The 13,136-nt window shown below is 36.3% G+C and overlaps 1 protein-coding gene across 2 annotated transcripts in view; it reads right to left on the minus strand.

The window, feature by feature from the left end:
• The window catches only part of LOC142341672 (glycine receptor subunit alpha-1-like), a 96,820-nt gene that overhangs the window by 24,752 nt on the left and 58,932 nt on the right, over positions 1-13,136 (minus strand). For both annotated transcript variants that reach the window (XM_075392813.1, XM_075392812.1), the window contains one exon: positions 8,989-9,280. In XM_075392813.1, the coding sequence (XP_075248928.1) occupies positions 8,989-9,280 (292 nt within the window). The remainder of the gene's footprint in view (positions 1-8,988; positions 9,281-13,136) is intronic.

Below are 13,136 nucleotides of genomic sequence, written 5' to 3' on the forward strand. Positions count from 1 at the left end.
CAAAATCACTACTCCAACTTGACTTCAAAAATCATGACAATGAGTGAACAGATCTTAGAAAAAAGACAATTCTTTTGAATTGTAAAAAATTAGGAGCGCTATGATCGCCGGCTGAGAAGCTGAGGCGGCTAATAAAAATAGTTGATAGTTAAACCAATAAAGTTGTAACAAAGTTGAAATAATAAACATACCAGGCAGATTGCCGGAAAATAGCCGCCGTTGATTCCCATAACTCTATTGGAATTGAAAGAAAACAAAATATCGAAAAAAATTGATTTTTGTATGAAAACATTTTCAAGTGCGATTTATTTTGATGTCATTTCGTAATTGAACATACTCCTGTCTCTCAGTGGGAGGCTACAGGATCTAGTATCAATACCAATAAGCATTATAGATAGTAAATAAAACTTATGAGAACATTGTTCAAGTACCGGGCATCTAAAAATGGGCTTTATGGGTTTATCCCGTTTCTATTTCTGACTTTGACTTTTTTATACTCACTCTTCATTTTGAATTGCTTTGCTGAGCAGCTGCTGTTTAAAAGGACTTCGAGCAGAATGAGTGAAACTAGCCTAGAGAAGTCAAAAAGATTTCAAGCAAATTGTCGAAAAAGCGGCAAAATGGGTAAAGCGAAAGAAAGTTCGACGAAGTAAAAAAAAAAGTAGGAGCGCTATAATAGCCGGCTGAGAAGATGAGGACAGCTATTAAACATTACTCTGAACATTATAAACTGAAGCCTCCGCCAATTCCAATGCACCGTGTTTTCCAAAAAAAATCAAAACTTTAGTCAATTCGGTTCCGGGAAAAATGGACGCAAAACCAAACAAAGCAAACCATTGCTACATTTTTTGCTTGAGAACAACTAAAAACCTAAATTGAAATTTATATTACGATAACAAAGAAACTTGACAAAATTGTGAGAAAATAGGAAAAAGTCTTGAGAAGTTAACCAGAAGTCTTGAGAACTGTGAACCAGATGTATAAAAACGCAGCATCTCAATACTATTCAAATTTTATGAATTGTAAAAAGAAGAGTACCGCAATGTAGCTTCACTCTTTATTCAGCTTCAGATTTCTTTAAAGTAAATTCCTGGTTACATGCGTAACAGTGACATGCGTAACATGGTGACAGGAGTTACTAACTGTTTCCCAGTTTAAGGGACCGAAATTCCGAATAATTCTTTGATTAGTTTGACATTTTCTTCTTTCTTTTGACATTTTCTTTACCTTCTTCCACTTCATTACCTTAAGAACCTTCAATCAGTATCCAGCACTCCCTCTCCGAGCAACACGATAATGCAGAAAGCAGTAGTAAAGGAAAGAATGAGTGGAAACTGTGTTTGTGTCTCTGTGGACTAAATGCAACAAAAATTCAAAAGTGCTTGAGTGGACAATAACTGGAACAAACTCAACCACAGCCGCCACAACGGACAAAAACAACACAGGGTTTTTGCAAACGAGGATATTGTGAGCAAATAAATTTGTAAAATTAACTTTGGTGCTTTATTTATGTCAATTTATAAAAAACAAAATCTCCCCGCTATTAATAATTGTCGCGCTTCCCCCAATTTTGTTGAACATATTGAAGGAAACAATATTAACTACACATAAAACAGCAATAAAACACAAGCTCAGATAGTAACTGCGTTCTCCTCTGCAGTTTATAAGTCCATTGTAATTTATGTGCTAGATAAAGATGACAAACGTGTTGCAATTTATTGGACAGCAAAAAGTTTAAATCAAAAAGTTCGCCAATTTGGCCTTATTCGTAACTTTAAACAGACAGAGATATTAACCTTGGCAACATCATTACTGATTATGAGATAACATCAGAATAAGCGTAATTACTGAAACCATAAATTAAACGTTAACTAAAAGAGGGCAAAACAAAAATTTAAACAGAAAAATAAAACAATTATATTTAACTTCCCCACCCAGCTCCGGACGCTAATGAATCAAACAGTGACTTCGGTCATTATGCTGTTGCCTATCTGAGTGCAGCTTCCAAAAGGCCTGTGCGGTCGTGGTCCCCACGAATTTTCCTAGACTAAGGGCCACTCTTTAATGGTGAGACTTCGGCGGCCCATACGGCTTCAACGATATAAGTCTGACGAATCGACCGGAGCTTTAGGTATAGGTTCATAAGCAGCCCATCTTTATTATTTTCTGACCGATTGGTTTCAGTAGTTTCTTTTCTGATTTCTTGTGCTACTCATTTAACTTCTTTTATCTCTTTTAACCAATTACTCTCCCCATTAAGTTAAGTGTGCTATTTAAAACTTTAGAACAAAACTAAGACTGATTGAACGATAAGTATATAATCTAAACGGGTCAAAAAAAATGGCACACGCGCGAATCAATATCACACCCTTCTCTGGAGCAGAGGGATAATTTTAACGAGTTTGAACAGTTAATAACAGGAGCAATAGGAGTCGCAGCAACCGCAGGCGCGCAACAAGCGAATTTTTTGCAACTACACATAAAAGGAGACGCCTTACGATACTTATTAACCCTACCAGCGGCTACGAGACTAGTTTTTGCAGATATTATAAGAAATAGATTCACACAAGACGACTTGAGAGAAATCAGAATAATAAAAGTTAGAGAACCAAAAGTTTAATCCAAAAACTGATACAGTGAAAACTTTCTTAGTAAAGTAAAGAACTGAAGCAAATAAAGCAAATCCATCACCTGAAAAAGTAGTAGCCGCAGCAGGAGGTGATGCTGAAGCCTGTAGATTTGAAAGAGGGACAGCAGCAAGAGATGCTGCCCTTGAAACATCAGAAAGTCGAAAAAACGAACGAATAAAGCGCTTCTTTATTAAGTCCATGCCAAAATGACTTAAGCCTAAGCTGTTAGAAAGGCCAGATACAGACACAATATATCATTTATTTAACTTTGCTAGCCAACAGATTGCAATACGGGAGATGTGTAATCGAGAAGAGTACTTTGATGATGGATTTAATGAAAAAACAGAATCTAACACTGATAAAATGTTGAAAGCGATAACTGTTATCTCTAATAATCAGAAAGAACTTGAACAGAAAAAAACGCCTAAAATGAGCCATCAGAACAAGGCCCAGTAAACATCTTCACACCACATTACCCACAACAAGTCTACCGAAAAAGTTATAGACAAAATTTCCGTCCGCAATATCAAAATTATCGACCAAATTACCGTCAATATCATCCCAGTTATCGTCAATTTCAGCAAATCTATCAGCCCCAGCAACAGTATGCCCCCCGTGCTAATAATTACCGTGAGTTTAGACCACAAGTTAATACCCCTAGACCATTTTATTCTAACGAACAGCCACAAACTCGGAATTATTGGACTGAACCTTCAGATAGCCCCCATTTGTTCACCGAGCTTATGTTAATAGACCTATTTATCGGTTCCCAACCAAAAATACCCCTGCAAACCTCCTTCGACAGGGAATAGTTCATGATAGCCCAGCTCCAGTACAAAACCGATACAGTAGTCAACAAGCAAACCAGTTTAATGGTGCAGGTGCACTTCAGAACCGAAATATGAGAGGTATGAACTATCCATTTAATCAACAAAAAAATTAATAAAGCCACCCAACTTTAAAAACCCAAAAAAATTACAAAAACTCAGTTCATTATTATTAAAGCTAATTAAAGCACGTCTAGTCCTAGTTTAGATAAAGTAATAGAACCATTTTAAAACGAAAATAATAAAAAACGTAGAAAACGCAAAAGAAATACTAACAAAAATAAAGTGAATAAAACAGCGGAATTCCCAACGCAAGTACCTCAGCCCAAACCAAAGCCAGTAGCACATGTTCAACAATTATTTAGCATTGTCCCACTTTTAGGCAGAACATTATCCTACGTAAAATTTAAATTTAATGGAGAATTAGATAGACGCGCACTAATTGATACAGGAGCATTTGCAAACGTGATAAGCCGCGAGTTTTACAAGGAACTGATTAAAACAAATATCAATTCAATAACAGAAATAGAAAAGCCAGATCTAGATAAAGTTAAAATGGCAAACGGAAATATAGTTAAAACTGACAAAGCAATTAAAGTTACATTTAAATTGGGCACACAAACATTCACTGAAGACTTCCTTGTTTTAATTGTTATAACTCCTGTAATAATAGGCAACCCATTCTTTGTTAAACATAAAGTTACAATTCGCCCAGGACAAAGCTACATTCAATTCCCTGACTAAACTCTACAAATCAATGAAATAAAGCCAGAAAAGCAACCCAGAAGAGTGGTAAAGCGTAAAAAAATGGAATTTATACACAGAAATAACAAGTATAACAACCAAATCAACAAGCAGTACTAGAATGCAAGCTTCAGGACAAACTAGAATCTTTTACGGATCTTTGTAGGGTAATAATTACGAATTAAATCTTTGAAAAAGATAGCGAAGTAATACTAACGTCTTCTTTAAGTAAAGTTGCTGAAAATAACATTCTTTATATCTATGTCCAGAACATTACTGAACACCCAGTCACTATAAATAAAGGCGAATAAATAGCCAAATTCTCGTTCTTAACGTGATATCAAGCTAAAAAGTTGTTACAAGTAGATCCACAGTTAATAAATGTCGCAAAAATGAGCGAAAATTACTTAACAGAAATAAATCAGCTAATCCAAGTCACAGATACCCCAAAAAGAAAAGCCCAACCAGCAAAACCAGATCCAGAATATGAAAAATTGTGGTTCCCAACGCCTGAAACGTGCCCTGATCCAACAAATTTGTCGCCTTTGCAGAGAGAAATCTTTGAGCAATTGCTGAAACTGCAAGAAATGGAAAAATTAGACCCAAAGGGTGATCATCAGGACAAAATTACATTTCTAAGCAAATTCCCGTGAGGAAAATTGGCCCACAATAATTAGCAAAAACCTGTAGTAGGCGAACTATTAGTGGAATTCAGTGATATCTTTGAAAAACAGATTTGACGTCGGATATAATACAGATTTAAAAATAAAGTTAACTCCAGAGAGAAGCATACCAATTTATGAACAAGGCCCACCAACGCCTATCCATTTGAGAAATGAGCTGCAAGTATAACTGGCATTAATGCATTACTACGGACTGATAACAACTTTGTCTCAATCAAGATATAGTAGTCCCCTTTTGCACAACGAAAGAACTCAGGAAGACTTAGACTGTTAATTGACTTGAGAAAAGTAAACCATTTGTTGAAAAACGATTATGTGAATACAAATTTCCCGATTTCGAACATGAGTGATGCAATAAACTACTTTGCCGGGAAAAAGTTGTTCATGAATTTGACTGTTCTCAAGCACACCATTGTGTGGAAATGGCAGACGATGTCTCAGTGCAACTGCTAGCATTTAACTTTGCTTCGAGAACTTATGCTTATAAATCTCTTGCCCAAGGATTGAAAAAGTCATTAACAGGAATCAACTCATTTATTAGACATTACTTGGACTCATGCTTAGCCTCAGGAAATTGTACCCAGTTTATGGATGATATTGGAAATGCAGTAACAAATTTTGAACAATTGGTACTTTCTTCGCGAGAAATTTTTATCTCTATACGTCAATCAGGACTGAAAATGTCACCTGAAAAATGTGAAATAGCAACAGATTCAATGAAATTCCTTGGAAATAACATGAGTGCAGAAGGAATATCACCCGAAAAGTCGAAAATAACTAAATTTCTCGATAAATTCAAAATGCCGAAAACAACAAAGCAAGTAAAGCGATTAATCGGCTTCACACAAATCTTCCAAAATTACATCCCTAACCTAAGTGAAAAACTAATGTCATTTTACAAGCTCCTGAAGAAGGATGCGGTAATAGAAACCACAGAAGAACATGTAAAAGCATTAGAAGTAATAAAGAAGGATCTAATGGATGCAACAGATGTAACATTGCGATTGCCAAAACCAGGCTTACACTATGTAATTCTTTGTGATGCTAGTTACCACGGTGCAGGTTTTGTACTAATGGTGGAAAACTATGTAAAAGAAATTGGAAAGACAGAAAAGAAAACATACGCTCCCGTATCGTTTGGATCGCACTTGTTTAACGCAACTCAATTAAAGTTTTCAATCTATTACAAAGAGTTCCTAGCTTTGTACTAAGCGCTGGACTATTTTTCACACTACATTTGGGGATCAAGCAAACAAGTATATATATTAACTGACAACAAAAGCCTCACAAAAGTCTTTCAATCAAAAGTAATACCGCCATCTCTTTGGAATTGTTTAGACAGAATAATTGCCTTTAACATAGTAAACAATTTCCCTTTCCCCCCGAACAGGACCTCACGCGTCCAAATGAAGGAAAACAAAAGAAAAAAGCTCCTGGTCATGCTCAGAGTGAGCAGCCTGACCTAAAACCCATCATCCAGCAAAGACAGAGTGAAGTAACTACCATGCATCGATACAATGCACTAATCCATAAAGGCTTCAAGGAAAGCCAAAAGGCGGAGAAGTATTGCACGAGTAACTTGCATCTCTGCAGTTCCTACTGCCAACGACAGCATTACGAATGACAACCACCTGTACAAAGCAATTGACGACCAGAAGAGAAAAACTTCAGACTTCTCCGCAAGAGACAAAAGTTTTTTCATAGGGAGAGCAATCTTCAAGTTTTCCTTCAATTCTTTAACTGTCCAACAAAAAGCGCATCTTCAATTTGAAACAGACAAATTTTATACAGAAGACGAGCAAAATACAACAGAAGACGAACAGGACAACCAAGCTCAACCCCGAGAGGAGAGTATACTTTGAGTTCTTGAAAGTCTTAAAATAGTTATACAAGTATTAATCTTTTAACCGATTAGGTATCCCTTCACTCATTACGTTCTAATCATCAGTGCTTTAAATAACGAGTGCTTCAATCCCAGAAATTAACCAGTGCTTTAACCCACTCATTCAGCCAGTACATATGTGTTACCTTATTCAACGTTTAGAGCCTTTATTCAGAGAAATAAACTTATTAATTTCAGTGCTAATCTTAACGCGTTCTCTCAACCCTAACTTTATCTTATGTTCTCATTCTTTGTTCAGCATTAGCGCATCTTAACTTCTCAACTGTTCCTTCAAAGCCTTCAATCTTGTCTTAACTTTATTCACTTTAACTGCTATCTCCATTTGTTTTAACTTAAACTTCATTTCTTATAAATTCTTTAATTGTCTTTAACTTTAAAGAAAGCTTAACTTTATGCTTTCGTTCAAAAACTCTTTTCTAAGAAAACATACATTGGGTGGCTCTAACAAAAACATGTGTATACCCTTATACTCGCGCAGATTATATGTTTTATAGAAAAATTGTAAAAACCTAGTTCCTTCTCAAAATTTTCCTGGAAAATTTTCAAAAAGTCCGTTAGTGTCACGCCCCTCTTTCGTCCCTCCTAGTTACGTGATGATTTTCCTTTAAATATCCATAAATAAGTGCATTAATTTAGTTCATATTCAAATAGATCTCAAGGCCATAAATAGCCACTATTTCCATCTAGGCCTGTAATCCCTAATTTGTTTATGTTTATTTAAAACAACCGCAGATTGACAGTTTACTGATAGACATATCAAGTGCCTAAAAGCCTCAAAATTTATTTTTGAGTTTTCTGACGATGAATTGGCATAATTGGTAAATAAACTCATGAAAGATTATGTACTTGGTGAACTAATTATTCTGATAAAGTAGGTGCTAGTACAGAAAATTCTATATGTACTTAACAAACATCAAGAGACGTACAAAAGCCGGAAATTGCCCAACTTGTAGATCAGTAAATATTTACGAAGGACCAATACAACTCAAGGTACAGCCCTGCGGAACTACGATCACCCGAACACCGGAGAACCAGCCTAGTGATCAGTTGCTAATCAAACCCAGCAAAAACTTAAAACTTCTTATTCTATCATTGAAACTTTGTCTTATTTCTGATATCATAATTAAAGATCGAACTGGAAACTCTTCCTAAAATAACTAAGTTAGAACAGACTTCTTTAGAGTAAATTCCTGGTTAACAAAAGCTCTAGCAGCCAAGGCAACTAGTGGATATATCGCACATCCGAACCGCTCATTAAAAGGCTATCACTAGCTAAATTTATTCAAAATATATCCGCTAAAAATCGCACTGTGAAACACCAAAATAAGTCCTTGGAAAATGACAATAATTCATATTATTTATTCCAAATATTCACCACAATAATAGCACCGAAAGGTTCTTTAAAAGTCAGTGCGTAACATGAACTAATTTATTTAATGATGACATAGCGCCAATTTATTTGTTGTTTGACGACATGTGCAAAAAATAGACCAAACGTTGAAACGAGGGTTCAGACTTATTAATAAACAAATCTTTCACGTTTGATTAATGTCGCCAACACTGAACAAAATTTGTGCGGATGTACAGCAATGATGCTCAAGAGTTTCGACATTTTAAAATTGAATTACTCTTCACGAGCTTAAATTTGGTACACCTCTTTTCTTTCCAAAATGTTAAAACGTATATAGAAAAATCTAAAATGCTTTAGAAGACAAAGCAAGGTTTAAAAACTTATAAACAATTTTAGTACACTTTACCAATTTTGCGATTCCGACTATGAATCAAGCAAATGTGAATCAAGAAAAAACATGTAATTGGTTATAATTTCTGAAGATTTAGGACAAAAGTTTTGTAAAAACGATTAAGACAATGACAAGTCATTACAACAGTCTGCATAAAAGGAGCACATAAAGCGAACCAAACAGTCTGTTCAAAAAATTTTCCCTTCTAGATCGGAAGCCCAATGAAACACCTCTAATGCTTTTCACGAAATGTAACCATTCAGTAAAAGCGATCGTTCTCAACATTATAACAACCAGGAACATTCGTGACACTGACAGTAATGGATTTTGATCAGAACAATTTAAGGCTTCGAAATTTCAGACTCGAAATGTTACAAAAAATTTTATTGCTGCGCTAAATTTATATCGATAAACACATATCAAACCATGAAAAAAGTCAATCTCGTGAAACAAACTAACCTCATCGTCTTTAGATGAGAGTAAGCTTTTAAAGCAATTTTTCTTCTGCTTTTTCTTTTTCTTGGCGTCCTTCTTCTCTTGTGGCTGATAGGAAACGACTGCGAACTCGATAAGTGTGGCAAAAGTGTACATGAAGTTGACAGTGAGGTAGAGGTCCGCCATCTTCAGGTCACTCACTGAGGGGAACCGCTGGGCCATTCCCACAATTAGGGTGATCTGGGCTAGGATGGCAGTGATCGACAGTCCCGCACGAGCTGGAATGGCCTTCGGGTCAATCCAGAAGTTGACCCAGCTGAAACAAAAACAAAGCGTTTAATTACCAATAGAAGAGACCGGCATTCAAAATAAATATACATTGAAATAGACTAATCCTGTTGCCCGTAAAGACCATTTCTCACGCACGCAATTATAAATTTAGCTGATTACTCATTTATATGACATTGCTTTTTTGCATCAAGGAAAAGGAAATTTGACAAGTCGCAACGAACGTAAGTATTCATTACATTAAGGTCTTTGATTAAAAACATGGCTCCCGATAAGTCATCTTAGCACAAACTCTACGCGCGAAACAATAGCATAACTTAAGTCAACGTGTCGATGATTGGACAACTTTTCTTCTCCACACATAAATGACCAGTTATGCAACTGTTGTTATCGCAACAAGACTACCATAATCTCTTTCGACATACAACTCAGCAGAAAAACGGCAGAACAGAAAGCTGTAAAGTCTCTTGAGCCTGGGCAAAACTAGTCACAGACCCAACTGTAAAGAATAAGAAAAACAAGACAAAACATAACCAACCGACTACTGTCGGACGCATTGCTGTGGGAGAACAGTTGAGGGGTTACCTTTGGTTTTTTTAATCTAGCTGAAGCACAGGAAGGCTAGCCTTATAGGACTAAACGATAAACGCGGATGGGGGTGTAAAAATAAGGTAGATGGCGTAGTCCAAGATGGCCTTTTTAAACATGAAAATCTGCCTCCTCAAGGCTCAGAGACTTAATGTTCAAGGGAATTACCAGTTTATCCTGTTTTCGAAGACCGAAAGTTAAAGCGAGCGAGCAAATGTTCAAAGATTACTCTAGCTAAGATGTCAAAACAGTCAAGCAAAAATTTTGCATACAAAAAATCACGTTTACAGTAACTGCTTCGTTGCGCCCTTGAAACAATGGTGAAAACTTACAAAAAATAATTACGCCAGTTCTGTAGCCGAAATTTTCAATTTGAACTTCGCACAATAATTGAATTTCGAAAGAATTTGCTTGAATTCGCAGGAAAAAGTAATGCTTGTGCGATTCTGTGAAATCTGTCAGAAAAAAATATAACAAATTAAATATAAGACACCGATTCCAGCAATTAGAACAAACTTTTTACGTAATCGCAGCGGAGCAGCATTAGGCTTATAGACTTCAGTGCATTAACAGTAGCCTCTTCTTAGCTGTCCTTTTGCTATTACTCCCCACATCTCAGACTGTTCATTTTGTGAGCATGCATGCTCTTTTTTGATGACTATTGCCACTTTTCTGCTTCTGAGACTTTCACATTTGTCATTATTACAGACAGCCAACATTGGTCAGGCTATGGTCAACCTGAAGCTATGGTTAAGTAAGATCTCATCCTTACACAGACAGTTTCACGGAGGCAGGGGTTTCAACTCTCAATCATTGGCATGTGAATCAGACACCTTACCTCTCGGCTATCACGCCACAAATATGATTTAATAGAAGAATGCACTACATACTTGCAGTATCTTCTAAACTTTTTCAATTTTGGTTTTTAACAATGGATAGAATGGATAGAAAGTCCCTTCAGCGCCGTGCCACTTAGTTCGACAAAAAATTGTTTCAAAAAAATCAAACAATTACGACCGACTAAGTAAGAATTTACATGAAACAAAAATTCACTGCACTATGGTTTTTGTTCAGTTTTTCTTCTTCAATTCAAATTGTTTAAAAATAGTTTTCAAATATCAGCCTCCATGTCTTGGGCGATTTGTTCACGACTAGCCAAATGTCACACTAACCTGGAGCTAAATGAGGCCAATAAGTAACGCAGCTATAAAATACATATAATATGCATAGTCACTCAAATCAACTCTTAGAATTTAAATTACCGTTATATTAAAATTTAAGAACTTTTTACCAGGGCCTTACTGAGGCATGAAACAATAAACCAAAATTTACATTAGGGAAAAATTTAATCCTAATCGAATTATTTCGGACAAATGATCAAAATTCGAGAAACTCTGCAATGTCTCAAAATTTTGCGATATGTCTCTAAACGTTCTCGTTTATTGAACAGAAAATCGTACTATCGAGACATTTCCAAAAAAAACAAAACGACTAGTGTCAGCAAAACTGGTCTTGAAGGTTTGGCTTTGATTGCAGTCAGCTTAAACTTAGGGTGACCAGTCGCAAAGGGTAAGTATGTAGGCGAATGCAAAGTAAGCCGATAGGCAAGCAAGCCGACAGAAAAGCAAGACGAAAGTTATGTAATAGTTATGTAATCTATCAGAAATAATACATTGTCAGCCGTTACAATCAATACTGCGCGTAGTATTATAGTGCATAATGTATTCCAATGCACCAAAGAAACAAAAATGCGTCAACTTTTAGACAACTAGTGGGTACGGGCCTCAGCAGACCGCTGTCCATGGCCATGCCTCTCATCCGCTGTGGGATGTAATCCGGAAATAGCGGGCCGGTTATCGCGGCGAAGCCGCGACGCACGCGAAGCGCGCCCACCGGCCCGCCAGGGTCAACTTAAAATACGGGGTATCCGAAAATTTTTCGGCTTACTTGACCTCATTTTCAAAATTCGGCTTGCTTGCCTATCGGCTTGCTTGACCGCCACCAAGTATGTAATGAGTAGGGGTGTGTTGTTATTATGTTAGGTTCTGCATCTCATGAAGCTCTGCATCCTCAGTAGCGTTGGTGATCCGTACACGTAGGGCCAAGAAAAACTCAAAGATAGTTGACAGAGACTAATCTAAAGAATGCCCTGAGATTTTACCCAGTTTTTCCCGTTTCTGAGGTCGCAAAGTCAATCGCTCAAGCCACCAAATGAATATTCTAGCAAATCATCAAAACAGTCAGGCAAAAATTTTGCAAAAAAAAACGGCTACAATAACTGCCTCAAGCTTCATTCGAGAGCAATTTAAAAAAATTAAAATAAAAAAGCTTTGAGAAAACCAAATTTTGAAAGCTCTTTGGTAGTTTGTGACTTTTTCGTTTCACCTTTGAGCCGCGTTTTACCTTCAACTTTTCTTCTCGAGCATAAAATTCACTCACGATATTTAAATTAGTAATTTTAATTGATGACGCGTATACGTTGAAAACTGACTGACAAATGCCAATCCGGTGTATAGATCCAACTATTCCCTCAAATACCAAAAATGATGTTTGGTCTCAAGCAATATCATTTGGATTCCTCTAAAAAACGATTCCAACTATAATAAAATTAATAACCCCTGCATTATATAACTCTCAAGTCTACAATAGAAGCAAAAATTACTAGCTTGCGGCCATTACACACACGTCACATGTAAGTATAGAAAAGTCAATATGTTGCCATATTTTACAGAATGTTGCCTTTCAGATTTATTTTGAGTGCCTGCCCTGTGACCATTTACAATTAAGAAGCCAATAAAAGGTCTGGTCAACAGTTGGCGTTTAATCAAAAAGAAACTCATTCTGAAAAGAAAAACTAAAGCCATTCATGCGATCTCTTAAATTAACGAGGCTTTCAAAAAGTGGTCACAGATTCGAAAGAGACAAAATATACGAGATTGTTTTCATACACATTCCAGTAATTGTTATAAACAATTAAATCAGTGATTATAATTTTGCTGTTAGCGAACTATAAATTAGAAAATGCATTCACCTGTTCACCTGAAACTAGCTCTCAATAAAAAATTTTCTGACGTTTCACGACAACATGTACAAGTCATTGGCTTGAAAACATTTGTCAAAGCTCTTTACAGTAAAAAGGCCGCAGTTTGAGCTCAGGTGCCAAAAACAACAAGTCATCAAATTGAGCTGAGCCAGACGAAACGTCACTAATGCAAAGCACGGCACCCATTTAAGTGTTTAAATTTCGTAAGATACAAACATAAGATACAGTCAAAATTTTCGTTGCTGCACTTTGA

This window comes from Convolutriloba macropyga, chromosome 6 (genome assembly GCF_964194025.1).
Source record: "Convolutriloba macropyga chromosome 6, txConMacr16.3, whole genome shotgun sequence".
NCBI lineage: Eukaryota > Metazoa > Xenacoelomorpha > Acoela > Convolutidae > Convolutriloba > Convolutriloba macropyga.